At 41.7% G+C, this 27,363-nt stretch overlaps 1 protein-coding gene across 1 annotated transcript in view; it reads left to right on the top strand.

Moving 5' to 3' along the window:
• SLC30A7 (solute carrier family 30 member 7) overlaps positions 1 to 27,363 on the top strand; it is a 76,223-nt gene that overhangs the window by 29,999 nt on the left and 18,861 nt on the right. Inside the window, 2 exon segments of the mRNA XM_033916825.1 lie at positions 1,051 to 1,101; positions 8,395 to 8,530. Coding sequence (XP_033772716.1) covers positions 1,051 to 1,101; positions 8,395 to 8,530 — 187 coding nt within the window.

Genomic DNA, 27,363 nt, shown 5'->3' with positions numbered 1-27,363 from the left:
TTTTACCTCATAATACTGAAATTATTGTACATTATCATTTTGCTTTTATTTCCCTCTGTTGTAGAACAGAATTCTAGGTCTTGAAATATGTGGCAATCAAGGAGCTAGTCTTTGTCTGATTAGAATTGCTGATATTCTGTAATCTTTCCCTGTTTTGGCCACTATGTGTCTGATTTTAGTTCTCCTGTTTTCTTCTGACTCCCTATTAGTGGAATTAGCTGTTACTTTAGATCCAGTTACTACTAATTTTCTAGTACCTTTTAACCTTAATTCTCTGTAGAATGTTGAGATGTCTCAACCTGGTGGCTCAATTGTCATCTCAGTTATGGAGGTATTTTGTAAATGCAGAGCCTCCTTGTAAATACAAGAGAGGGCAGGAGTGCACGTGTATTTGCCACCATGTTAGCAGCCATTTTACAAATCTACATATCTAAGTAACCCCAATAAAGGAATGAGGCTGCAATTTTTGTGTGTGTGTGTGTGGGGATGTTCTACCTTTAAAAAAAAACCCCAAACACCCCACCCCAAGGGGGGTTGTTAATGAGAATTATATTCTTAATCTCTCATGTAAACCCTAGGAGAAAAAGGAACTTAAAATATTAGTGCGTATGTAAGCTGATGCAAACTTGATGGGGAAGTTAAAACTGTGTAAGGTGGAGGAATATATATGTAGCTTTTTGGTTTGCCTAACTCTAAGACCTCCTTTTATGAAACTGCGATAGCAGTTTTAACATGGGGAGCAGCGCTGAATGGTCCGCGCTGCTCTCGAATGCTCATTGAGTTCCTATGAGCGTCGGCAGCAGCGCAGGCCATTCAGCGTGGCTCCCCTTGCTAGAAATTGCATTCGCAGTTTTGTAAAAGAGGGGGTAAGTCTAATCTGTTACCCCAATTATTGCTAACAATTTGTTCTGTATATTGAAATCTTTGATTTGTCCTGCATCACTCTATACTTGTTTAAAAGTATACTGATGTACTTTATGCATGAATATATATGTTTTTTTCTGTTTGATTTCCATTCATATAATTTGACTAAAATTACTTTCATTGCAGATGATCAGCCTCCTGAAAATACCAGAGCATCTGGCAACCAGATTCTAGAAAGTATGCTGTTTCCTTTGCTTCTCTAGCTAATTCTTTAAATTATTTATAACATGCTAAAAAGGTAATGTTATAGAATTTAGGTAGCAGCTTGCAAATTTCTCTTCTACCTTCTGGGGTATGTTCACTAATTGAAAATTAGTGAAAATTCTTAGTTTCTCAATGAAGTCCTACTACACTGAAATTTGGTTTATGAAACTGGGTTTCATATTAATGTGGAGTGGTGGTGATGGGGTAGTATTATGTGTTTAAGCTGCTAGTTTCTGATGGCTCCTTGTGGTGTCAGCTCCTAACTAGTTTTATGTGCAGTTATGAACATTACAAAAAAAATAATGTTAATTGGAGAAGAAACATTGAGAGGTCTTCTGAGAACAAGTTTGTAAAGATGAGATTTGAGGGTTCTGTCCGATTACCGTTTCTGCTCATGTCTACTCAGTTTCATGATTACCATAACATATTTTTAATAGTCTGTTCTTTATGCATTCATTTGTTTTTCTATTTTATCGTTTTGATTTTGTGTATGTATATCCTGTTAACCCGCCTAGATCTTTGGATAGTGCGGACTAGAAGTACAGTAAATAAATAAAATAAACACATTTATGTATAGGTTGAAATGGATCAGAAAAAGTCAGGAGCTCATGACAGTGTCTTGTCAAAGAGCAATTTTCAAATTAGTGGTTTATTCTTTATCCCGGTTTTTCTGCCTCTAGCTTTTACCAGTTAGAGATCAGGAACAGCTGTCAAGGACCTATTAGAGAAGCAACAATCACGAAACTGAAGCTGGTAATTGAACATAGAAAAAGATTGGCTGCATGTAACATTAAGGGCTCCTTTTTACTATGGTGCGCTAGCGTTTTTAGCGCACGCAGGATTTTAGCGCGTGCTAAACCCGCGCTATGCTTCTAGAACTAACGCCAGCTCAATGCTGGCGTTAAGGTCTAACGCATGCGTCAATTTAGCGTGCGCTATTCCACGCATTAAGGCCGTAACGCACCTTTGTAAAAGGAGCCCTAAGTTTCCAAATCCTTTCCTGGGCACAGCAGTCAGTTAAGTTTAAGGACATCTGCAGTGAATATGCCTGACACATTTGCATACATTGGGAACCTGTTTATATGCAAATTGTTCAAACATGTCTTGAAGATCCAACTGGGCAGGCTGGAAGCCTGTCCAAATATTTTCAAAGTTCTGATGATAAGATTTTATTTTAATGGGGAGATGCACTTACTAGGCTACCACAAATGAATAATGCAGTCACTCAGGTTTTGTCAATGTGTTATATTGACCAATCACTTTCTGCATGTATTAATATGGTACTTCAAATGTAATTTCTAATAGCAGGAATTTTGATCCATACTGCTGTGTTTATGGAGTTTTTTTAATTACATGGTTGTTTTCATTTCTTAGTGGGTTTTTTTTTGTGCTAATTGATTAGTGTTCATTGCTCACAATAGAAATACCTCAAATTTCCAATCCAGCAATACTATTGTATAGAACAAAATTCCCAGATAGCTTTATTTTGGTTTTATAACAGCCATTCCCAACCCAGTCCTCGGGGCACACTTGGGCTTTTAGGATATCTACAATGAATAGGCATATGAGATATTTGCATTCATTGCCTCAGTCACTAGCAAATCTAACTCATTCATTTATTGAGATTTATTAACTGAAGAGATTCACCCAAGGTGGTGCACAGCAGGTATAATTCAAAATAAAACTTATAATTTTGTTAACAGCATAACAGTAGTAAAAGATCATCAAATATAAACACAGATAAAGTGAATGAGGTGGAGTTAAATTCAGTAAACTGAAACTTAACAGGACACCATGAAACAGTTTCAGAAATATTAACAGCACTGAAAAAGAGACGGCTGAAGGGAGATACGATTGAAGTCTACAAAATCCGGAGTGGTATAGAACTGGTACAAGTGGATCAATTTATTTTTTTTTTTTTTACTGCATCGAAATTTACAAAGATTATTCAATGAAGCTACAGAGTAATACTTTTAAAACCAATGGGAGGAAATATTTTTTCACTCGGAGAATAGTTAAACTCTGGAACGCGTTGCCAGAGGATGTGGTAAGAGTAGTTAATGTAGCTGGTTTTAAAAATGGTTTCGAAAAGTCTATTACTGCTGTTGAGACAGACATGGGAGAAGCCACTGCTTGCCCTGGGTTGGTGGCATGGAATGCTACTATTATTTAGGTTTTTGCTAGGTACTTGTGACTTGGATTGGCCTCCATGAAGATGAGATACTGAGCTAGGTGGACCTTTGGTCTGACCCAGTAAGGCTATTCTTATGTTCTTACAAACTAAAAGGGAGGCATAATACTTATAAAGCATCTAATAAGCACAAATCAGAACATTCAAATAACAGATATAATGCTAATGCTTTTCTATAATACGAGCTTATCCTATAGCCGAAAGATCAAATTCAAATATTAGATGGGTATACAGAGTGCTTTGGGATAAATAGATGGGAGGCTAAACTCAAGGCAAGCTGTTTATACAGTTAACATAGTAACATAGTAGATGACGGCAGATAAAGACCCGAATGGTCTATCCAGTTTGCCCAACCTGATTCAATTTAAATTTTTTAAATTTTTTCTTCTTGGCTATTTCTGGGCAATAATCCAAAGCTCTACCCAGTACTGTGCTTGGGTTCCAACAGCCGAAATCTCCGTCAAAACCTACTCCAGCCCATCTACACCCTCCCAGCCATTGAAGCCCTCCCCAGCCCATCCTCCCCCAAACGGCCATATAAAGACACAGACCGTGCAAGTCTGCCCAGTACTGGCCTTATTTCAATATTTAATATTATTTTCAGATTCTAGATCCTCTGTTCATCCCACGCTTCTTTGAACTCAGTCACAGTTTTACTCTCGGAAGCGCATTCCAGGCATCCACCACCCTCTCTGTAAAGTAGAATTTCCTAACCTTGCCTTTGAATCTACCACCCCTCAACCTCCCCTTAACAACCTCAACCTTAACAAGGTATAAGGAGCTGATTTAGTTAGTATGTGTGGCTAGCTTGTCCTGGTACAGAATGAGTGTACACTTCTCCCTCCCTATTCGCGGGGGTTAGGAGCATAGCCGGCCCGTGGATAGGGAAAATTTATGAATAACTTTTGGACTGGCTCTGCCTCTAACCCCCGGACCTTACCTGGTGGTCTAGTGGTGACGAGGGGCAGGAGCGATCTTCCTACACTCCTGCCCCGTGCAGGACTGTGCTGTGAGTTCCCGTGGTCTCGCAAGACTACAACAGGAACTCCCATTGTAGCTCCTGGGGCAGCTGCTCACCTCCTCCGCTTCTGATCGCCTCCCTCCTCCTACTCCGATCGCCTCCCTCCTCCTCCTCTGATCGCCTCTCTCCTCGCCCCGATCCAAGTCCCAGGGCCGTTTTTTTTTATGTGGGCTGCCAATAAGCGATTCTCGGGGGGGCGGGGGCCTGGGGAAAAAAATGTGAATAATTGAAACCGTGAATAGGGAGGGGGAAGTGTATAGTCAGCCACCCTAGGTGTTAAAGGCTTGGATGAAGAGCCTGGCTTTTAGCTGCTTCCTGAAGTAGAAGTAATCTAGAGTTAGACGTAGCCCCTCTGGGAGTAAATTTCAGAGCATGGGGGGGGGGGCATTCCTGAGAAGGCTTGCTGGCAGGTTTCACATTGTACATTTTCTTTTGATGTGGGTAGAGATAATGATGCTCCTTGAGAGGACCTCTGAGGTTTCAATGATGTATAAAAAGCTATCTTGTTCTTTAAATATTCTGACCTATTTTATCTGAGGAGCTTAAAAATCAAGCACTGATTTAAATTTAGCTCTGTAAGGTTACTGTAGCCAATGTAGTTTGTGCAGGAAGGGTGTGATGTGGTCACGCCTCTTGCAGTTGCTGCTGATGCAAAAAACTCTTTTTGTTTAGACCTGTGTACAGGGCACCTCAATAGTCTAGTCATAATGGACAATGGGATAGAAAACCAATTAAATAAATTTTATCATGGCATGGACCACTGTGGCCAGACTTATCTTTTTCAACATATGGAGAGAGATTTTGCAGCTACTGAAGATGATGGAGACAATTTTTAAATATTGTTTGAATTTGCAGGATCAGAGTGAATGATGAGTCTAGCAGTACTCTGAAATTCTTGACCTGTGATGAATATTTATTGTGAATGTCTTGAAAATCCAATGAGAGTCTGAGAGTGCCCTGAAGACAGGGTTGGAAATGGCTGTTTTAGTCATTGTTTAGTGAACATAAAGCGGTAGGAATACCTGAGAAGAGGGACCAAAGACAATGGGGAAAAAAGTCTGAGAAATACAAAGTTGTACCAGGTGAAAATTTAAGAGGCAGAAAGGAAATATTGGGTGGGATTTCCTGATTCTTTAGCGTCCTTCCAGACAGGCACAGAAACGGGGTGGCAAGTCAAAAGCGCGCCAGACATTGGCACACCGACAATCCTGCGGCGACATTTGCATGCAGGACAGATGTTCATCGCCTTTCAGGCCTTCCTGTTTGTGCTGTGAAGGGTGTATGAGGACAGATGTGCGCCGCCTTTCAAGCCTTCCCGTTTGCGCTCTGAGGGGTGTGTGTGTGTGGGAACCCCCCTACTAAACTTAGAAGTCCTCGCTCTCCCGTTGGGGTAGTGTGTGTGTGAAAACTCCCGAAGAGTGAAAACTGGAAGGACAATAGGAGATTTCAGTGTACTGGGGGGGGGGGGATTTCCCCCAAACCTCTCCCCAACAGGTGCGTGAAGACTTGTAAGCTTACTGAGGGTGGTTCCCCACCTACACCCCCACTCACAGCGCTAACGGGAAGACCTCAAAGCAGCGGAAGCGGTGGTGTTCATTTGTCCTGCGTGCAGATGTCGCCGAGGGATTGTCGGCGTCTGGTGCACTTTTGACAGTGTACCCAGAAACTGATATGTTTACGCTCCTCTGCCAACAAGTGGAGACTGAGACATTGACTTTTGGATGCAGTACAAGTAGGCTGTGCAGTCCCTATTACTCTCAATCTTTTCTCAGTCTCCAGCAGGTGGAGTGGTAAGATTGTGCAGTCTGTTTTAGGCTTCTTGGATCTGGTTAGGAAATTTTTCTGATCCCTTTTGCTGTCTGGATAGAGCTTGGGGGGGGGGGTCTTACCAACCTTGGGGGAGCCACACTCAAAAGGGTTGAGCCCCTCTTCCTTTTGCCCCACCTCACCAGATTTTCTGTGTTTAGAGGAGCCTTAACTGTATGCCTTGCCATCGATACCAGCATTGACTACAGTTTAGAGTGTATTTTGGGGTCTGCTCTAACTTGAGACAGTTGGTGAGCTGTGAGAAGTTTGTACACAAAAAAAGCCGCAAGAAATAAACGGAGCATTAAGTGGTCCTGAGGCTTCTGTTTTTGTACGACGTTGTGCTCGGGTTTTTGGCACATTCAGTATGAGCGCTTCTAAAAAGCAGAGCAAGCGAGATTTTTTTTTTTTTAATGTGGGTGCTGAGCGCTGGATGTGGCTGGCAGATGCATGAAATGTTCCGGCCGCCTTGAGGGTGACCCGGCTTCTAGTGTCGGTGTGTCAAGGATCCCCTTCACGCGTGCACTGCTCGACGGGAGGTACTGGTGACGTCTGGGCCTCTCCTGCCACCTACATCGGGGGTTCCTTGGCGGCTGGTGGATTCGGGATTCCCTCGTCACTGCGGCTGGGTCTGCTAGCGGTGTTTCTGTTGCAGTGAGTGCCGCGTTTGTTTTCAGGTAACAGTTTAGCAATAGCCCTTCCCTCAGTTTTGGGGGGAAACTCATCCATTTTGCCCCCAAACCTCATTTAACGCTAACAGCTCCCATGGCCTCAGGTAACCTTCCTGTTTTGTAATGTGTCTTCTGCTCCCACTATAATTTCTGGCTTGCCGCCAGGGTTGTTTGGCCCTGATTTTATGTTGGCCATGTACAAGGCTTATTTACAGGCGGATGGGGGTCCTGCTTTGGTTCTAGAGTCGTCTGGAGGTATTTTCCCCTTCCACAGCCGCCCCCGTTCAGTCTCCTGCCATGGCTGACTCTTTCCAGCCCCCTTAGCCATTGTCCAAGCGGCTGCGGGTGTCTTGGGTTGAGGATTCCTTTTTGGCTGATCCGTGTTCTCTGAATGAGGACTTTCCAGATCTGTTAGGGGGGTTCAGTAGTGCTGGATGGAGCTTTTTGGAGGCGCCGGTTGGCGAGGATGTGTCGGTGCGTATTTTTCACTGGAAAGAGTTGCATGAGCTCATATTTCATGTGTCTTCTGTTTTACACTTTGAAGAGGAAGCTAAGGACTGCCCTCGTGTGGAAGAAGGAAGAAGGTGATCTCCACTCTCTTAGGGTCTCGGAGGCTTTCTACTTCTCAAGCTTATGTCGGTATTTGGCATCTTTTTGAGGACTGGTGAAGTTCCAGCAAACCTCCTTTCTTTGCTTAGCAGAGAAGATCCAAAACTGTCCAGTGTTCACTAGACTGGTGTTGCAGCCACTTTTTCCCTTTTTCCACACTTTCTACTGTTTGACTGATGCTTACGCCATGATTTTGGGGATTTTGGTTTATACTTTATTTTTAAAATAATTACCGTGTATGGAAAGGCAAGAGTGTTTGGATGACAATTATGGGCTCATGTTTTCCATTCATTGGTTTCTAGAGCTGGTGCTCTCTGGATCGTACACTGTATAGCTATAACATTTGTTGGAAATTTGTCTAGGAGCTGGTGTATGTTTTGGATGCTGTATATGATTTATTGAATTTTTCTATACCACCTTTTTTGTATAAACAAATCAAAGCAGTGAATAAAATTTAATTAAATAGAAATGTAAAAGTCAGAAAGGAAATCCATCATAAAATAGGATAGGTACACGCTCATAAGAACATAAGAATAGCCTTACTGGGTCAGACCAATGGTCCATCAAGCCTGTTCTCACGGTGGACAATCCAGGTCACTAGTGCCTGGCAAATTGAAATAATGCTAATAATTACAAACTAGTTCTAATTCATCAGAATTGGAACTGACAATGTAAAAGGAAATGCCAGTCTCTCTTGCTATACTAAACTCTACATACTTACTTCTAAATCCTGTCACACCTCATTCAACCTGAAATTCTATATTTAAATATTTAAAATTTTAGACCTGAAAAAGCACAAATTTGCCTGAAGCTTTTTCACCCAGAAGAGTTTTTCACAGAAGTGGGAAATGCATGGTTTAGGAGCCAATTTATTTAACTTGTATACTTTTATTTTCATAATGGAATGGCTTCTTTGAACTGTAGGATGAATATTCACTAACGATATGTTTTCTGTGTTTTGTGTCTAGGTGTGTATTTGCATATTGTTGCAGATACGCTTGGCAGTGTTGGCGTAATCATATCTGCATTTCTTATGCAGAAGTATGGTCTAATGATAGCAGATCCTATCTGCTCAATGCTTATCGCCCTACTTATAGGAGCAAGGTATGTCTCAAGATAAACTTTTGCTTATATAGTAAAACAATTGGTGTATGAAGGAATATCACTTTGAGGTAATGAAATCACTTACCAGTCAATATTCAGCCAGTGGCAGTCAGCATGTATTTAAATGCTGATCATTGCTGGCTAAGTTAGACATGGATATTCGATACCAGGCCCTGTCTAGGTGCTGGCATTGAATATCTGGGTCTGACCAAACTGCTGCAATGAATGTGGCTAATATTTAGCCGAACCCACATAAGATACTTAGACAAGTCCCAGCTGAATATCAATTTGAACCTATATAAATGCCTCTCTATTCCCCCTTCCCCCATACCTGATTTAGATATCTGAGCCCTTCCCCCTTCAGTATCTGCCTGTATCCCTGGTGGTCCAGGAGAGTATCTTGGGTAGGAGCGATCCCAATTTATACCTGCATTAGCAGCTCCATGTTTTAAAATGGCTGCTGTGATCTCTGGTAGTAATCTCATAGTGCTGCCACTAGAAGTCAGCCTTTTATATATGGGAAATTGGTCCTGCTCAGGATACATAAAAACATAAGAATTGCCGCTGCTGGGTCAGACCAGTGGTCAATCGTGCCCAGCAGTCCGCTCACGCAGCGGCCCCTAGGTCAGAGACCAGTGCTCTAAATGAGCCCAGCCTCACCTGCGTATTTTCCAGCTGAGCAGGAACTTGTCCAACTTTGTCTTTAATCCCTGGAAGGTGTTTTCCCCTATGACAGACTCTGTAAGAGCATTCCAGTTTTCTACCACTCTCTGGGTGAAGAAGAACTTCCTTACATTCGTACGGAATCTATCCCCTTTCAACTTTAGAGAGTGCCCTTTCGTTCTTCCTTCCTTGGAGAGGGTGAACAACCTGTCTTTATGTACTAAGTCTATTCCCTTCAGTATCTTGAATGTTTCGATCATGTCCCCTCTCATTCTCCTCTTTTCGAGGGACAAGAGGCCCAGTTTCTCTAATCTCTCGCTGTACGGCAACTCCTCCAGTCCCTTAACCACTTTAGTCGCTCTTCTCTGGACCCTTTCGAGTAGTACCGTGTCCTCCTTCATGTACGGTGACCAGTGCTGGACGCAGTACTCCAGTACACCATGGCCCGGTACAGCGGCATGATAACCTTCTCCAATCTGTTCGTGATCCCCTTCTTTATCATTCCTAGCATTCTGTTTGCCCTTTTCGCTGCCGCTGTGCATTGCATGGACGGCTTCATCGACTTGTCGATCAGAACTCCCAAGTCTCTTTCCTGGGAGGTGTCTCCAAGTACTGCCCCGGACATCCTGTATTCGTGCATGGGATTTTTGTTACCGACATGCATCACTTTACACTTATCCACATTGAACTTCATCTGCCATGTCGATGCCCATTTCTTGAGCCTGATTATGTCACGTTGCAGATCTTCACAATCCCCCTGTGTCTTCACTAATCAAATAACTTTGTATCGTCTGCAAATTTAATCACCTCACTCGTCGTACTAATGTCCAGATCGTTTATAAATATATTGAAGAGCATGGGTCCAAGCACCGAGCCCTGCGGCATCCCACTGGTGACGTTCTTCCAGTCTGAATATTGTCCATTTACCCCCACTCTGTTTCCTATGCTCCGGCCAATTTTTAATCCATATTAAGTATTTCACTCTCGATTCTATGGCTTGCAATTTTCCGAAGTAGTCATTCATGTGGAACCTTGTCGAACGCCTTCTGAAAATCCAGATATACAGTGTCAGCCGGGTCGCCCTTGTCTATCTGTCTGTTTACTCCCTCAAAGAAGTGCAGCAAGTTCATCAAACAAGATCTGTCTTTGCTGAAACCGTGCTGGCTGGTCCTCATCAGCCTGTGTCTGTCAAGGTGATCAATGATGCGGTCCTTTATCAGCGCCTCTACCATCTTTCCCGGTACCGAGGTCAGACTCAGCGGTTTGTAGTTCCCCGGATCCCCCCTCAACCCTTTCTTGGAAGATCGGTGTAATATTCGCCACCTTCCAGTCCTCCGGAATCTTTTCCGATTTGATCGACAGGTTGGCTACTAGTTGAAGCAGTTCAACTATAGTCCCTTTCAGTTCCTTGATGACCCTTGGATGGATGCCATCCGGTCCTTCGGATTTATCGCTCTAAAGCCTATCTGTCTGCCTGCATACCTCTTCTAGACTGAACTTCAACCCTGTCAGTTTCCCGTCTTCGTTTCCAGCATATAGCCTGATGGATTCCGGTATGCTGTGTATATCCTCTTCGGTAAATACAGACGCAAAAAATGTGTTCAGTTTGTCGGCCATTGCTTTGTCCTCCGTTAGCACTCCCTTCATTCCACGATCATCCAACGGTTCCACCGCTTCCTTTGTGGGTCATTTCCCCTTAATATATAGAAAGAACAGCTTGAAGTTTTTCACCTCCTTGGCTATTTTTTCCTCTTAGTCTCTTTTGACCCCTTTTACCACCATATGGCACCTGCGTTGATGTTTTTTGTGCTTATTCCAGTTTTTGACTTTTTCCATTCCTTTAACAAAGTTTTCTTGTCTCTGATCACTTCCTTAACCTCTACAGTGAGCCACGCCGGTTCTTTGTTCTTTTTTCTCTTGCATCCCTTGTTGATAACACGGTATATATAGGTAATCTCCAGGAAGGGTGGGGATTATTTATATTGGGTAGGGCGCTGATCTTGTGGGTTAGAATAGGCAGGGGAGGGGGTGCATCCAACAGTGTCAGCTGCTACCTAGAAGCTATATAGGTTCCATCCAATATTCATTGCTGGCACCTGGATAGCTAAGGAACAAAAGTTAGCTGTTGTTTTTTTAAATGTGGGCACCAGCATTAAACATTGGCTGGCGTTTTCATAGCTGCCAACTGCTCCCTGAATCTGCCCTCAGAATGCCTCTCTCTCGCTCACATTGTAAATGGAAGAATAGTGCTGATATTCAGTGGCACAATCCTCTTAAGTTCTGCTTAATATTGGCAGCTGATTTTTTTTTTTTTTTTTTTACCTTAAGCATAATTCACTCTTTTTCTTAAATTTCCCATGGTAGCTGTTTTTAAATACTTTTTAGTTTTTAAGTTTTTTTTGTATTCTGGGACACATCTTGATTTTAGTTAGATGGATTGTAGTCTCTCTTTCCCTGGTTTGAATTATTTCTTTTCCTTCCAGCTAGTTTTGCTCTGAATATTATGGTAGCTATTTTTTAATGCACAAATTGAATAGACAGTGTGAAATCAAGGATACCAACCCAGCTTAAAGATGAAGAAGAAGAATTTCACTGCACCTTGCTTCTGGAAGTAGTCAAAACATCTGCATGCTACAGAAGGTTGAATAAACTGAGATTTTCATCCATGTGACTTCTGAGACATTTAAGTCGGAGAGTTTAGGCATTTCCTCTTGTGGTTTGTTTATTAGGCAACATCTAAAATCAAGCTGTTTTGCTCTGTTTATTTCATTTTATATCTTATCTTTCCAGAAGATTGAATAAAGAAACCTGAACAAATGCAAAATATAATGATATAATTGGATAAAACTTGAATTTGGCAGCCCCATATATCCATTTAACAGAAAAGGCACAGTAGATCTTGTGACTAAAGGAAATAATAAAAATGGCCTAACCTAACTGAATGTTGGAAACAAATTTATATTTAAGGGATCAAAATATGTCTTAAAACTTAGTGGAATTGGGCCAAATTTGGGTACAGGGGAAGAGATGCATTTAAATGGCCAGGTACATTTCTATAGGGGAAGGGAATTCAACATATGCAGTATAGAAACATAGGAGCAGATTCTTCCACTCTTCTGTCCCTGGAGTATGCCTTATTGTATCTTGATTTTAGGACTGACTAACCATCCATCTTCATTTTTCATTGTCAAGGGTAGTTTGATCTATAATTAATTGGAACATATGCAAAATCAAGGTAGCAGATCTAAGTACAAGGGAAATTTAGCAATCTCTCCTTGAGCTCTTTAAAATCTGAGGGAGGTTTTAAACTACAATCAAGTAGATTCCTTGGCTGTTAATTTGTATTTACCTAGCAATGAGGTGAGGGAGAGGGATTTGATCATTTAACATCTGTGAGTAACTTAGAATTTTAGGCATAGTCTAATTTAATCTTCTATTTGTGCGTCGCTCATACCTATACAGGCTCAAGGTGACTGTAAAGAGAGGTAAGAGGGGAGAGAAAGAGGAGGGAGAGAGAGGAGGTGGATAGGTAAGGGAGAGAAAGAGGGGACAGAGGAGGAGGGGAAAGAGAGAGAAGAGAGAGTAAAGGAGATTAAGTATTGAACAGATGGGTTTTCAGTTTTCATCAGAAGATGATGTGGCACGGTTCAGTTCTTGTTTTTTATGTAAAGCCATTCCAAGTTTTGACTCCTAGGAAGGTAAGCATGGAGTGGAAAACTCGTTTATAGTGAAGATCTTTAGTGGATGGGAGATTTAGTAGCATCCGGTTGAGGGTTCTGCGTGAAGTAGACCATGCTATTGAGAAGAGTTGGATGAGTGGGGCCGCAGAGTTTCCATAAAGTATGCAGTGAATGATGCAAGATATTTTGAATGTTGTTCATGATGGGATGGGTAGCCAGTGCATTTGTTTGATGAAGGTTGTGACTGAGTCATATTTTCTCAGGTTGAAGATAAGTCTTACGGCAGTGTTTTGGATGAGTTGCAGTTTGTGAATTAGAGCAGTGTTGATTCCCATGTAGATGGAGTTACAATAGTCCAGTTGTAGTAGGATTATCAGTTGTACGATTAAGGCAAAGTGGTGTTGGTGAAAGTAAGGTCTGATTAGTCTTAATTGTCTCAGGTGTAGAGGGATTTCTTTCAGCGACTAGATATTTTGGGGTTTCATGGTTAGAGTGGAGTTCAGTATGCAACCTAGGATTTTGGAGGACTCATCTATGGAGAGGGTTTTGCCTGATCGAAGGGTGATGCTTGTAGGTGCTGTTTGCTGGGCCGTGTGGAAGTATAGAACTTTGATTTTAGTTGTGTTTAGCTTCAGTTTGTTGGTTGTTGCTCAATTTTGGATTTTTTCTATATTGTGTGAGATTTTGTTGGGTAAGTCTGATTGATTTTTGGTTATGGGAGTAAGGAGAAAAATGTCATCTGCGTATGACATTATGCTTTCGTTTTCAAATTTGATGTTACCTAGAGAGCTCATGAAAAGATTGAGTAGGATGGGGGGAGAGTGGGGAGCCTTGTGGCAGGATGGAGTCCCAGGATGTAACTATATATGCTACAGTTTTTCATTTGGAATTTGAGAAAATGCTTAAATTGAAATTATGTTTTGCAAGAAAAATAGCTGTGGCCAGAGCTATACATTGTTGTAGGAAGGCCTTTTTTCAACTAAGACCTGGAATCTTGGAAGTGGATATCTCTTCCCCCTCCCCACTAAGTTTCTTTCCAAGGAAGTATTATGTCCCCTCTAGTTAGAAAATGTTTTTGAAACATTTCCTACTTCCTCCTCATATAAGGATCAATTAAGGTAACTTTTAATTTGGATCATGATTTGTTTTTACTGCCTTCATTAGTTTGACATTCTCTCCCGTTTTTTGCCTTGGTTGGTTTTACTCTTCTTACTTGTGAAGATGTGAACCAGTTGCTTCTCTCCTTTTTTTTCCTCTTCAGTTTGTTTTAGTGTGCGTTTCCCCTTTGAGCAACTTCATAAATTGATTAAAAATGTTGGGCTTTTTTTGTTTTTGTTCTAACTGCAAACTGTATTATCAGGAATGTCTTGCTATGCTAATTGAGCTAAGATCATGCAGTAAGAGTTGAGTCATATCTTTGCTCTGACCACAATGCCATACTAGCTTGTTTTACTCATGTTAGTTTATCAGGGATATTTGCTAGCTCATTTCCTTGAGCCACTTACACACTTTACATGGAAGTGAGATTAATTTGCTTATCTGAGTAGCCAAATACCCAGTTTTGAAAGTGAAATATTACTTGAATAGAATACCAACCTTTTGAAAACCTGATAAGCTGCATTTGTATGTGGAGGTACTGTTTAGAAATGATGACATTATCTTCCTACATGAACACACAGGCCCTGATTCTACAAAGTGCGTCCCGATTTTAGGCAGCTGTAGGTATCCTACAGCTGTCTAATCAGCCAATCGGGATGCACGTTTTTTAAAAAAATGCTCCCTAGGCAGGCCGCCTATATTGAAGGCGCCTCCAGGAGCCTAGGGAGGCCCGCAAGACGCCTAATCTTGCCTAAGGGCCTTAGGCAAACCTAGGTGGCCCTACGCGTCTCCCTAGTAGAGGAAGAGACGCTTACAATGTAGGCCAGCAAAATGCTGGCCTACAATGTAAGTAGACGCGGCCGCTATACTTATCACGGCAAGGGATCTCTCTGCCGCTATAAGTATAGCGGCCGCGGCCGCCTGTCCGATTGCCGGCAGGGGGAGTGCCCAAACCCTCCTGCCGGAAGATGCCCCCCCCTCCGACATTACCGATCGCCGGCAGGAGGGTACCCAAGCCCTCCTGCCCGAAGATGCCCCCCACCCACTACCGATCACTGGCAGGAGGGTGCCCAATCCCTCCTGCCGGAAGATGCCCCCCTCCGTCCTTCCCCCCCACGCTAACAGCCCCCAAACCTCCCCCCCACCAAACTAACCCTTAATTGTTGGCCAGACGGGTCTTGCCCGTCCAGCCGGCAGGCCCGCCTCGTTGAAATGAGGCGGGCCCGCTCCTTCCCGGCACATCCCGCGAAGTCTAAGGCCTGATTGGCCCAGGCTCTAGAAGCCTGGACCAATCAGGCCTTAGGCATAGCAGGTCCGCCCATCCCCACTAAGCCTAAGGCCTGATTGGCCCGGGCACCAATGAAAATGTGCACCAAGAAATCTTAAAGAGCCATAGAAACCTCTGAGATGTCTTACCCTTCTGGCGTATGCATCCATTTTTAGGGTGTGATGCATCATGGGGTTCTACTGCTCTAAGGGCTGGAGGAGATTTTGTGGTGGATTCAGCCATGCATGTCTGCTACTATCCGCTATCTCATGTTGTCTTATCAGGCAGCAGGCTGAGAAAACAGAGCAGAAGGTGCCAGAGCAGCAGGCACAACCGCTAAGACATCCAGGGGTAAATGCCAGATCACATGCACAATATTTTGGTGGGGACATAGCAACTGTGGTTCCCTCCCATCCCCTGATGCTTATGAGATATGATCAACTCTTGAGTTTTTCTAGTTCAAATGTATAATACTGCTCTTTTTAAGCATTAAACCTTAGCTGCCAAATCCTAGGCCATTTTTTTCAAGCTTTGCTAGATCTCTTCTCATGCTGTCCATACCATCAGAAAGATAAATCTCATCAAACAGCCCTTCTGCAATTTTGGTTGCAAAAATGTTAAAAGGGGTCAAGTACCAATCTTTGCATCACACCACTAGTAATATCCATTTTCTCAGAATGAACTCAATTACCACTACCCTTTGTCTTCAGTTTTCTAACCCAGTCAGTCATTTTAGGGCCTATACCAAGGGCATTCAGTTTATTTATAAGCAGGGTGAATTTGATTTAAATCTGGGTTTTCTACAGACTCATTCTTGCTGGTTAGTTAGGTGACATTGACTCGTGCTAGAGTCCTAGCGATTTGATGAATTTCAGATCTAAAAAAAGATAGATTTTTGTGCTAGTTCAGTAAGGTCTTCTAGCACTATCCCTTTAGTTGTTTTTAACATGTCCAGCCATCTGATTGCAGATTGCCCTCTTCATCTGGTCCCTTTGATCTTCCCAACATAATGTCCTTCTCCAATGATCTTTCTCTTCTGACAATGTGACCAAAATAAGACAAGTTGTAATTTAATACATTGGGTTTTGAGTGGCATAGCCAGTTTGATTACATTACATTACATTAGTGATTTCTATTCCGCCTGTGCCTTGCGGGTCTAAGCGGATTACAAATTAGTAGTCTGGACATTTCCAGGAGAATTACAAAACAAAGAAGCAAGTATATAACAGGTTACAATGATGAATAACAATACATTCAGGATACAATAGAGAGTTACATAACATTGAAGGAAGCAGTTTTCTGGTTACAGACGGTGATTTCTTGTTTAGGTTTCTGACTGTGTATTGGGGAAATGGTTTGAAGAATTGACTAGGTGTTACTGTGGTGGTGGTATTCACGAGAGAATTTGCTAGTGCGAATAAGAGTGAGGTTAGAATGATGGGAGGTGTTTTTTGAATAGATGTGTTTTGATTTCTTTTCGGAATACTTTAATGTCTGTTGTTTTGATCTTTTCCAGAATCGATTTGTTAGTTCTTCTGGTGGTCCACGACACGCATAAAATCCTTCTCTAGCACCAAAGCTCAAATGAATCAATCTTCTTTCTGTCTTGTTTCCGTAGTGTCCATCTAGTTTGGGCAGGAGTGGATTATGGGGCAGATGGTCTTTATGATATGTTCAAGAGTAATGAGTAAAGTTTTAGCTTACTCTATTTTCATCTGAAGAATGGACTTCTTCAAAGCCTTCTTGAGCAGGCTACTGTTTAAGGGCCAGATGCTCTTTAACAAGGGTTTTGACGATTTGATGTCCAATGTAGCAGACTGCAGTCCTAAGTCCTTGCTGAATGGTTGTCCAAGGACCGCAAAAGGGTCCGGTTGTAGTAATTTTTGTGGCTTCCGGTGTTTTCACCAGTTTTCAGGGAGATCTTCTATACAAAGATCCTATCGGGACTCTAGGCAGAGATTTTGGAGGTGACATCAGTCCTCTGGTTCCCATCCTTCAGCCTCCAAGAAACAACGAAGGCAGGTCAATATCTATCAGCTTTTTGGGAGGCTTAGATGAGGATTTGTTCAGACCAGTCAATCTTGAACATAATTCAAGAGTGCTACAAGCTTGAGTTCTTTCGGCCTTTGCAGGATTTATACCTGGATTCTACGGACAGCTGGAAAAAGTGGTCTCAGTCTGAGCAACCTGCAGCAGCTCTTAGTTATTCAGACCATAGAACCCATATCAGACAGAGAATTGGGCATAGGCGGATACTCTGTATACTTTGTCATGCCTAAAAGTGACTCTGAGTACTGGAGACTGATACTGGACCTAAAGTCAGTCAGTGTGGCACTGAAGGTGTCTGTCTTCTGCATGGAGACTATAAGATTGGTCATTGCCTCTGTAGCACCGGGTGAATTTCTAGCTTCACTGGAGGAGGACACCCTGAAGGGCAAAGCAGTCAGGGTCGTTTTAGACAATGCCACATCAGTAGCATATGTCAACAGGCAGGGAGGCACCAAGAGTGCAACCTTGAGACTAGAAACCCACTTGTTGTTTCGAAGGAGAGAAGTTCACTGACAGGTTCTCTCGTCTGCTCAGGTAGCCAGAGTGGACAATGTGCATGTTGACTATTTGAATCAGCAGGCCTTGGATCCCGCAGCGAACTCTCTGTCCAAGAGGGTGTTTGACGGCATAGTGCATTGATGGAAGCATCTGACATTCAATTTAAGGGTGACAACAAACAAGAAGGCAGTGAGGTTTTTCAGTTGAAGATTCGAACCTAAAAGCACAGGCATGGACACCTTGGTACAGCAGTGGCCTGAGACAGATTTGCTGTATGTTTTTTCCCCCTTGGCTCATGATAGCCAGGGTCATTCGAAGAATAGCAACCCACCTGGGATTTGTGATAACTTGTTGCCCCAGATTGGCAGAGATGGCTCTGGTATGTGGATCTAGTACATCTGCAGAGGGACAGGAGCATCAAGCTACCCATTCATCCAAAGCTACTCTCTCAGGGCCCAATTGCTCTAGAGCAGTGGTTCCCAAACCTGTCCTGGGGGACCCCAAGCCAGTCAGGTTTTCAAGATATCCCTAATGAATATGCATGAGAGAGATTTTCATATAATGGAAGTGATATGCATATTCATTAGGTCTCTTGTGTTTTGTAGTGTGAGTAGATGTGGTCCTTTTAGTGTCTCACCCGGATTTCTCCAGATTTTTGAAGGGAGCGTTGTGGCTGCATCCGCCAGTGAGATAACCTTTTCTGATGTGGAATCTTAACCTTGTGCTGAAAGCCCTCTGTTGGGCTTTGTATGAACCCTTGCAGGGAGCATCGTTCATGGACCTTACATTGAAAACGGTGGTTTTAGTGGCCATCACATTAGTGAGACAGGTCTCAGAACCTCAGGCCTTGTCTTTGTACCAGTTTTTGGAAGGTGGGGTACTGTTCCTTCTTTTGTGCCTAAGGTGGTTTCAGCTTTCCACGTTAATCAGGAGGTCTGTCTGCTTGCATTCAGTCCGAATGACTACAAGAAAAAAGATAAGAGCCTGTAGTTGCTGGATGTCAGGAGAGTACTTCTTAGAAATCTCAAAGTGACCAATGAATTTTGAGTGTCTGATCATCTATTTGTCTTGACAAATCCGAGTCAGCGAGGGAGGCCGGCTTCCATCTCAAGATGGATTTGCATGGCCATATATTCAACATACATCGGAAGTGAGAGGTAATCCCTGATTATGTTAAGAGCACATTCCACTAGGAGTGTGGTAGTTTCCTGGATAGTTTCGCTCAAAGAGATTTGTAGGGAAGCAACACGGTCCACTCTCCATACTTTCACAAAGTTTTACAGGGTTGATGTAGCAGCTTGCCTGGATACAGCTTTTGGGTTCTCAATGTTGGCAGCAGGCTCATCTGCCTCGCCCCCGACTCTAGGGACTGCTTAAATATGTCTTATATGTTTAGGACCTTTGCGCCCATTGCACTGGAAAGATAATTTTCTTTCCTGTAGACAGAAGAAGAGGTCCTCAAGCTCGCTCATCCGATATTACTTTGCCTGCTTGCTGTTTCTGAAGAGTATTTTATTGTAGTGGGCTGTTTGTCTCAGACAGGTGTGTCTAACAGGTTTGCATTTCCCTATCAAGCATCATCACAGAATGATGAGGCTTCTGAAGTTCAAGGGACAAACAAGAATTGTCAAGAAATTCTTAACTTTTAGTGCAGGTTGTACTCAGGAAGGGGGCTTGTTTTTATTCCACCTTGGTTTTCATTCAAATGTTTAATTCATGCGGTTTATGCATGGTCTTTACAGAGCAGAACAGAGCCGTAATTATTACTTGGGTGTTTCCCCGAACTCCTTTTCTGTGTATTCTTTCTAGGATTTTAGATTGCTTTGAAGGGCTACAGCAAAGCCCACTGGAGAAGGAGGCGGAACTGAAGAAAATGATTGACATCTTCTGCAAACTCCAGTTTGAGGATGACTACTCATCTGTTCAGGACCTCTGCTCCCATCTACAGGAAAGAAGATTAAGGTAAGAACCTAATCTTTCTTTGTGGTTTTTCTAATAATTTAAAAGGAATCCTCAATTTTGCTTTTCCTATACTGTAGTATTGCACCCGGGGGTATTGTGCTTTTTTTCTTTGTAACACATGATACATAGATGGCGTGCACAACTATGAGTATTTTGTAACTCTGTTCCAGGGATAGGGGGATATAAGGCATTTGAAACAGGATTTTTAAAATATGTAGCACTGATTATGTAAGTATAAAAAAAAATGCAATGCAGTATGGTTTGGTTTTTTTTTTTTGGGGGGGGGGGTTTAAACTGTCTAAAGGAGAAAGCACATGTGAAAAGTATACCAGTGTAGCAAAAATCAAAGCTGCCTTTTTGGAAAGCACCAGGATCTTAATTTTTAAAAAAATTATTATTCTTTATTGAATTTCACATTTTTTATGATAGACAACAATCATATTGAAATCAACAGTATCCATAATTATTGGAAACAGAAAAAGGAAAATAAGCATTTTTCTTTTAACTGTTTGTTAGTATACAATATTGGAGAAGGAGTTTCATAATCAGAGCATAATTCAAAGAAAATTAATTCATAGGCAATATAAATGGAAAATCTTAAGTGGACCTAATGTATTAACTGTGAGCGCTTATTCTTATTTCTTTATAGGGGTACTAACTGTCCTAACCTCTTTATCTATAATAAATCTAGATAACTGCGAAGAATCAAAGAAAATATATCTAACTCCTTTAAAGCTGATCAAACATTTACATGGAAATCAAAATACAAATGTTGCACCCAATTTTAAAACCTGGGGTACATCCTAATTTTATGATTCAGAAACATTACATCTTAATACTTAAAAAAACATCTTCAAAAGCCATTCTCTATCTAAATCTAAAGCGCTTATCTGTTCTGTCTCTGATGTTTCTAATAAATTTGTCACATCCAGTACATCCATTACAGGTTCTTGCTGATCTTCTGAAGTTTTCTTCTTCCCCATGGAGATATAATATATTTTTGAAATAGATGGAAATGAGTTTTGCGGAACTTTTAAAATCTCCAAAAGGTAGCGTTTAAACATTTCCAATACAGGAACTACAGGTGATTTGGGAAAAAGAATTACTCAAATTTTGTCTCCTTGTTATATTTTCCAGCATTTCTAACTTGAAATTAATATTTCCATTTTTCTTTTATAAGCAGCTGATTTTGTGCTCCCATAATTTCCAGCTTTTTTTCCTGATCTAAAGATTGTTTCTCTAATTTGCCCACTCTCTGTTGTAATATCCGAAAGTATCCCAGAACAGTAAGATGTTAATGTTTGTAATTGAGTTCCCAGGGAAGTTTGTAAATTTGAAATTGCTTCCCAGATAGAATTTAAGTCTACAACTGGGAGCTTTTGTAAAAGAATAAATTTAAATTTCCTTGAGTTTCATAGTACAGATCCCCTACAGATTCCAAGTTCCTTCGCAGCGGCTGTTGTAGTCCTGAAGTGGTTGTTATCCTCCGTAGCGCTAGTTCTTCCTCCTCCTCTTCAGAAAGTGCCACTAAACTCCCCTCGACCACAGTGTACTGCAACACTGGTCTAGGGAGTGGCTGCGCTGGCGTTCTTTACTCCTCAGAGAGAGGCTGGCCACCTCAAAGGAAGTTGGATGTCTCTCCCTTTCCCGCCGAGGTTTTCTCATCCGGCTCTGGTTTAGGCCCGCACTCGATGAACGCATCCATCTGGCCAGGTAATTGTGGTTATGACCTGGGTTCAGAGGGAAAAACCCGGGTTTTAGATTTCCGTTAACCATCGGAAAATTCAGGAGTGTTCAGTACAGCTCCTTCAGATCGCCATTTTAGATTATCTCCTCCTCCAGCCTTATCCGGAGAACAGATCTTAATTTTTTAACTAGCAATGTCCTTGGGTTTTATAGAAGTAATACCTTTTACAGTTTTTACAGATAAGCATTTTCTAATTTAGTAATCTAGAGCCTTATTTTAGTTGTGAGGACTTTCATTATGTTAACATGAAATAAAAAACTATTGATACATGCAACATAAAGCAAAATATAATTTTTGAGCTGAGTCAAGATGGTTTTCCTTAGACTCCTGTTTGTTTTTTAAAATTTATTTTTAACATTTGTATTCCGCGTAAAACCTAAATGGATCACAATTTGTATATATTGTATTAAAGGCACATTAAACTTCCCTCTCTGTCTCAAATGGGCTCACAATCTAAACTAAAGTGCCTGAGAGAGAAAGAGTGTGAAATATATAATATGTAAATATGAATGTAAAACTATCAAATAGAAAATAAAAGAAAACGGGCAAAAATTAAACATAAAATAACTAAAAATAAATTCCAGTCTGTAAAAAGTTAAAGCTTCAGTCCAATCCAATAGAGCACCACATCCATCTCCATTCTGGGCAAGGCTGTTAAATCAATGAATTGGACACCAAACTGACATAGGAGGCAGCTCCAGGCCGAGGCCACCATGGCGATCGGCTGCAGACCAAATCAATGGCCCGAAGAGAAACAGCAGTCTCTTCACTGGCATCACCATCAACCAGCCTTCACCGCAACACCAGATCCTCCGACATTGGATTGGACCAGTGGGCCGATGCCGAAGCAAACTCTGCCCCAGCGTGAAGGGCAGAGCCTGCAATCTGTTATGCAGCTGTCAACAGCAAGCCTCCAATGGACACCAACACAGTAGCAGGTAGACTGGAAGGTTTTCCATTAGTGGCCAAACAAGGGAAGGACCTGTTAAAAAAGAATAATGATCAAAGGCTTTTATCCAATTCAGACCAGGTTAAAAGCAGACAAAAACAACCCAAAATAACAAGACTGTTTTATTTTTGTTCTTTTTGCATCCTTTTATTCAAAGCAAAAAAAGGGCAAACGGCACCACAGCCTAGCCAGATGCCATCTTGAAATAAAATATTGTTTATTAAAATTTGATATACCGCCATAGCATACAACTGTTCACAGCGGTATACAATAAAATGTATTGAAAGAAAAATTAAAAAAACTCCTAGTAGCATACCATGGGGAGGGGGTGGGTGGGGGTGCTGGACCGGACCGGACCGCCCTGGGTGCACGCCCTAGGGGGTGCATAACTGTCCAGGTCCGGAACCTCCCGCCCTACTCTGCCAAGGGACTTGCACCTCAGCACAGCTGCTGGTCCACTCCCTCCGATGTACTTGTTCTGGTGCAGAGTCGACAGCCATGGGGAGGTGCAGCAAGTTCCCGCTATGACTACATCTGCTGGCTCTGCTCGAAAAAAGTAAGTGATGTCAGAGGGAGACGGACTGGCAGACACAGTCATCACGGGACCTTGCAGAAACTCCCCACATCTGCCGGTCCACCCCCTCCGATGTCACTTTTTTTGAGCAAAGCCAGCAGCTGCAATTATCGCGAGACCTTTCATAGCATTGGTTTGGAGGGAGAGAGAAAGGAACATGGAAGGGTGGTGGAGGGAGATAAAGGGGGCAGATTCTGATGGATTGGTGTGCAGGGAAAGAGACATGGGAAGGATACTGGATGGAATTGGGTTGGAGGGAAATAAATGGGGCAGATGCTGATGGAAGTGGAGGGGAAGGGGGAGGAGAGAGTGAAATGCCAGACCATGGTGTGGGAGAGGGAAGGGAAGGAGAGGAGAGAGATGCCAGACCATTGGAGGAGGAAAGTGAAGAAAATGGATATCAGACCAATGGGGGGTGAAGGGAGAGATGAAAGGGGGAGGCATACAGTTTCTGGAAGTGGCATAGAAAGAGAGAAGATGCCATATAGTATAGAAGGATGAAAGTGGATGAAAGGAACAGAGTGACAAGAAGATGAGGAAAGCATAAATCAGAGAATACAAAGGTAGAAAAACATTTTCTATTTATTTAATTTTTTGCTTTAGGGGACATGCGTCACTGTTTCTGTGGTGTTGCATCGTATGCAGAGTCCAGCTTCTTGGTGATCCAGTTTAACCTTTGTCTACGTATTTCTATTTTATACCCCCTTTTACAAAACTGTAGAGTGTTTTTTTAGCACCGGCCGTGGAGTAACAACTCCAACACTCAGAATTCTATGAGCGTTTGAGCTGTTACCACCGTGGCTAAAAACCACACTACAGTTTTGTAAAAGGGGGAGAGGTTAGTTTGTGATTACATATTCCATACTACGCGAAGGTGTTTTCTGTGTTCTGTGTGTTCGAAAGACATGGTTTTCTGTTAGGATTGACTGTGTAGGATTGATCTGTACTAGTCTGGCTTGTTTAGTTTTACAATGGGTTTATTGATGTAATGCTCACTGCAGTATGTAAGATGCTGCCTTTTCCTAGGTACACTCTTAAGCGACATGTGGATTGTTACTAAAAATCATGTTTTTCATACAGATTGGGGGGGAGTGTCAAAAATAATGGGCCTCGGGTGTCAGATATGCTAGGTTTCTGCCCCTGCTGGTGCCAGATTCAAAATCCCTACTGATAGTCTCATGATTGACTCGTCAAGTAGCCATATAAGGGCGTTTTTGTCTTTTTATGGCAGCTTGACCCCTAGCAGTAATACCACTACAGTACTGTTAGGGGTTGCTGGTGTCCATCCGGCAGGGATAGGTGCAACTGATGTGACCTCACTGAATCCCAGAGAATACTGAGGGTAAGCCTGGTGAGGGAAGCTACAGGAGAGGGATCAAATTTTAGAGGGGATGGGGGCGGACATTGGGTATGGAAGCAAACTGATGCATTTCTCCTTTAAGATGTGGAACTTGAAAACTGGGGGCTTCTGCTTTGCAGCCTACTGCTCCTAGGTAGTATGAATAGTTCAGTTTGTGAGGTTGAGATATTGCAAGTTACCGTACTCTCAAGGGAAATTAAGGTTTGGTAAATGCCCAGCCTTTACTGCATTTTAATAATTACCCCAAAGTGTCATATTGCTCTCTTACTTTTATGTCTCATGTCTTGGTTGGCTTGTGCCCACAGAATTCGTCATAGAATTGTAATAAGTTGCATGTACTTGTTTCAGATATGGATGGCTCTCCTAATCTTTTTTCTAGGAGAATTTAGGACCTCAGTTTGTGCTCTCCAAAGAGAATATAAGAATATAAAAATAGCCATACTGGGCCAGACCTGCCACCAAGAGTTACCAATCTAGGACACAAGTACCTGACAGAAACTCAGATAATAGTAGCAGCAGCATTCCATGCTAGAGGTTTGGAGGGAATGTTTTACTTAAATATTGCAAAGCTTTGTAAGATACATGAACCAGTGTTGGAGATCTCCAAAGGCAGCTCCTATTAAAACCATTGGAAGGGCACATTCCTCAAGCTTGAGTTCTTATTGTGGACTGGTAAAATAAGGTTTGTTTTTTCTTAAGGGTATACAATGATTTGTAATATGTTGTGTCCTGTAACTAGATGGATTTTATTAGATGTTATAAATATTGAACTGTAATTAAAAAGAAAGTTGAAAAATGTGCTCATAGAAGTATTTCTCAAACAGAACTTCAGATCTGTTCTTTAACACAGTCATTTGAATGATTTAGCACCAGCTGTGGTGAAATGCTTTGCCTTTTCTTTGTTTTATAGAGCTGTGCTTGTGTTTCTCTATTTTTTGGCTGAGAAATCTGTTTCCATATTACATAGTTTGACTGAAATTATCTGGCAGATATGAAACTTCAGTTGTGGGTGAGATGGAAACCTCATTCACCTTACAAAATGCTGATACTTTTCCATTGAGCCAGAAGACCAAGTTATTTTCCTTTTGGAAAATAAACAGATGGTCACAGCAAGCCTAACCATTTTCATGTGTGTGTTTAGGCTTGGATGAGACCCCAGAACCCAGTTCTTTTTAAGAATTTTGCAGAATTTTCCCTTTCCTTTGCTTATATTTTATCATTGTCCTGTCTGTTCTTCTGCCATGAAATTTAGTGTGTTTTTGTTGGTTTTTTTTTTTTCAAAAATCAGAAGTTGTATAATGCTGCAGCTGAGCTTTTTTTGTTGTAAGATAAGTTTATTACTTTGAACTGTGTGCAGAATTTATGCAGATATCTGGATTTTTTTTTTCCGATTGAAAAAGGAATTGATTATGTGCAAAGTAAGTTGACAAATTGTATGAATAAGATCGGGAAATGGATGGACAACAACATGTTAATTTCTGTTTTTTGCAAATTTAACATTATATTCATAGGCAATGATGAGTGGTTATTGCAATTGAAGGAGATAAAATTACAGGATTTAAAATTGTCAACTAGGTATTTACTTAGATAATCACTTATCGATGGAAAATCACATTCTGAATGTTAAGTGTATGTGTTTCTACAGTTGAGAATACTCTGTAGGGTGAAGCCAATGTTATCAATACTATACTTTCAAGTAGCAATCCAAAGTCTTGTCATTACTAAACTAGATTTCTGCAATGCGATTTCTGTAATGCTCTACAAGTTGTACAAAATACCGCAGCAAGGATGATCAGAGGGGTATCTCGCTATGAGCATATATCTCCAATGCTGAAGCAATTACATTGGTTGGCCATGGAGTACCATACTGAGTATAAAATTTTGACCATAATACATCATATACTCTACAGCAGGGGTGTCAAATGTCGGTCCTCGAGGGCCGCAATCCAGTTGGGTTTTCAGGATTTCCCCAATGAATATGCATGAGATCTATGCATGCACTGCTTTCATTGTATGCTAATAGATCTCATGCATATTCATTGGGGAAATCCTGAAAACCCGACTGGATTGCAGCCCTCGAGAACCGACATTTGACACCCCTGCTCTACAGGAAGGCACTGAGAAGATATATGCCAAAACGCAAACTGCAATGAGACTGTCCCTTGAACAAACTCATGATGTGCACTATAAAAAGACCTGGATGGCAGCGATCTTGGTGGTTGGGCCGAGGCTGTGGAATGCAATGAAGAGTTCATTGAGGTTGTGTTCTGAATTTAGATCCTTTAAAAAACTGTTAAAAACCCATCTATTTGTTAGAGCTTTCCACAAATAAGATGTTGGTAGCTCTTTCACAAGGACCAAATTTTAACTGGGGCACTGATATGTTACATGATTTTCAATTGTGCATAGATGTTCAAATTTGTACATTTCTAAGTATATCTTGTTACGTTATGTATGTGAACCTGTAATCCGCCTAGCTGATAGGCAGACTAGAAATTTTTAAATAAATAAATAACTGATGAATAGTGGGATCTGATTAATAAATAAAACAAACTCATTTGGGGAGTTTGATGCCCATGTCTAAATTCTGGATTTCTAAATGAGCTTTGTGGAAATATCAGGCTTCTCAATCAGATTTTTGGGTAGTTCTCTATGCAAAATTTTTTTCCTAACCTGCATTAATGCAACTTTTTTTTTCTCCTTGGGGGACATACTGGTGATGATATTAAAGCAGCAGTTCTCAACCTTTTTTCAGTCATCCCAGGAATTGTGTTACTCCATGCTATTCTTGCTGCTGAAGATCTTCAGATTTCATGGACCGGGGGAGGGCAGGGGAGAATGTGGGAAAGTACTGCATCCATCGTGGGAGGGGAGAGGAGAGAGAAACATGTCATGTTACAGAATTTCACTTGCCTTGATTCTATAACCACCTGCTTCAGGAAGATGTCCAGCTTCCCTGGCAGTGCAGCACAGAGCCAGTTCCATT

This window comes from Geotrypetes seraphini, chromosome 12, assembly GCF_902459505.1.
Source record: "Geotrypetes seraphini chromosome 12, aGeoSer1.1, whole genome shotgun sequence".
In the NCBI taxonomy this organism is placed as follows: domain Eukaryota; kingdom Metazoa; phylum Chordata; class Amphibia; order Gymnophiona; family Dermophiidae; genus Geotrypetes; species Geotrypetes seraphini.
Note: the sequence above shows the minus strand (reverse complement) of the source record. Positions and strands in the feature narration are given on the sequence as shown.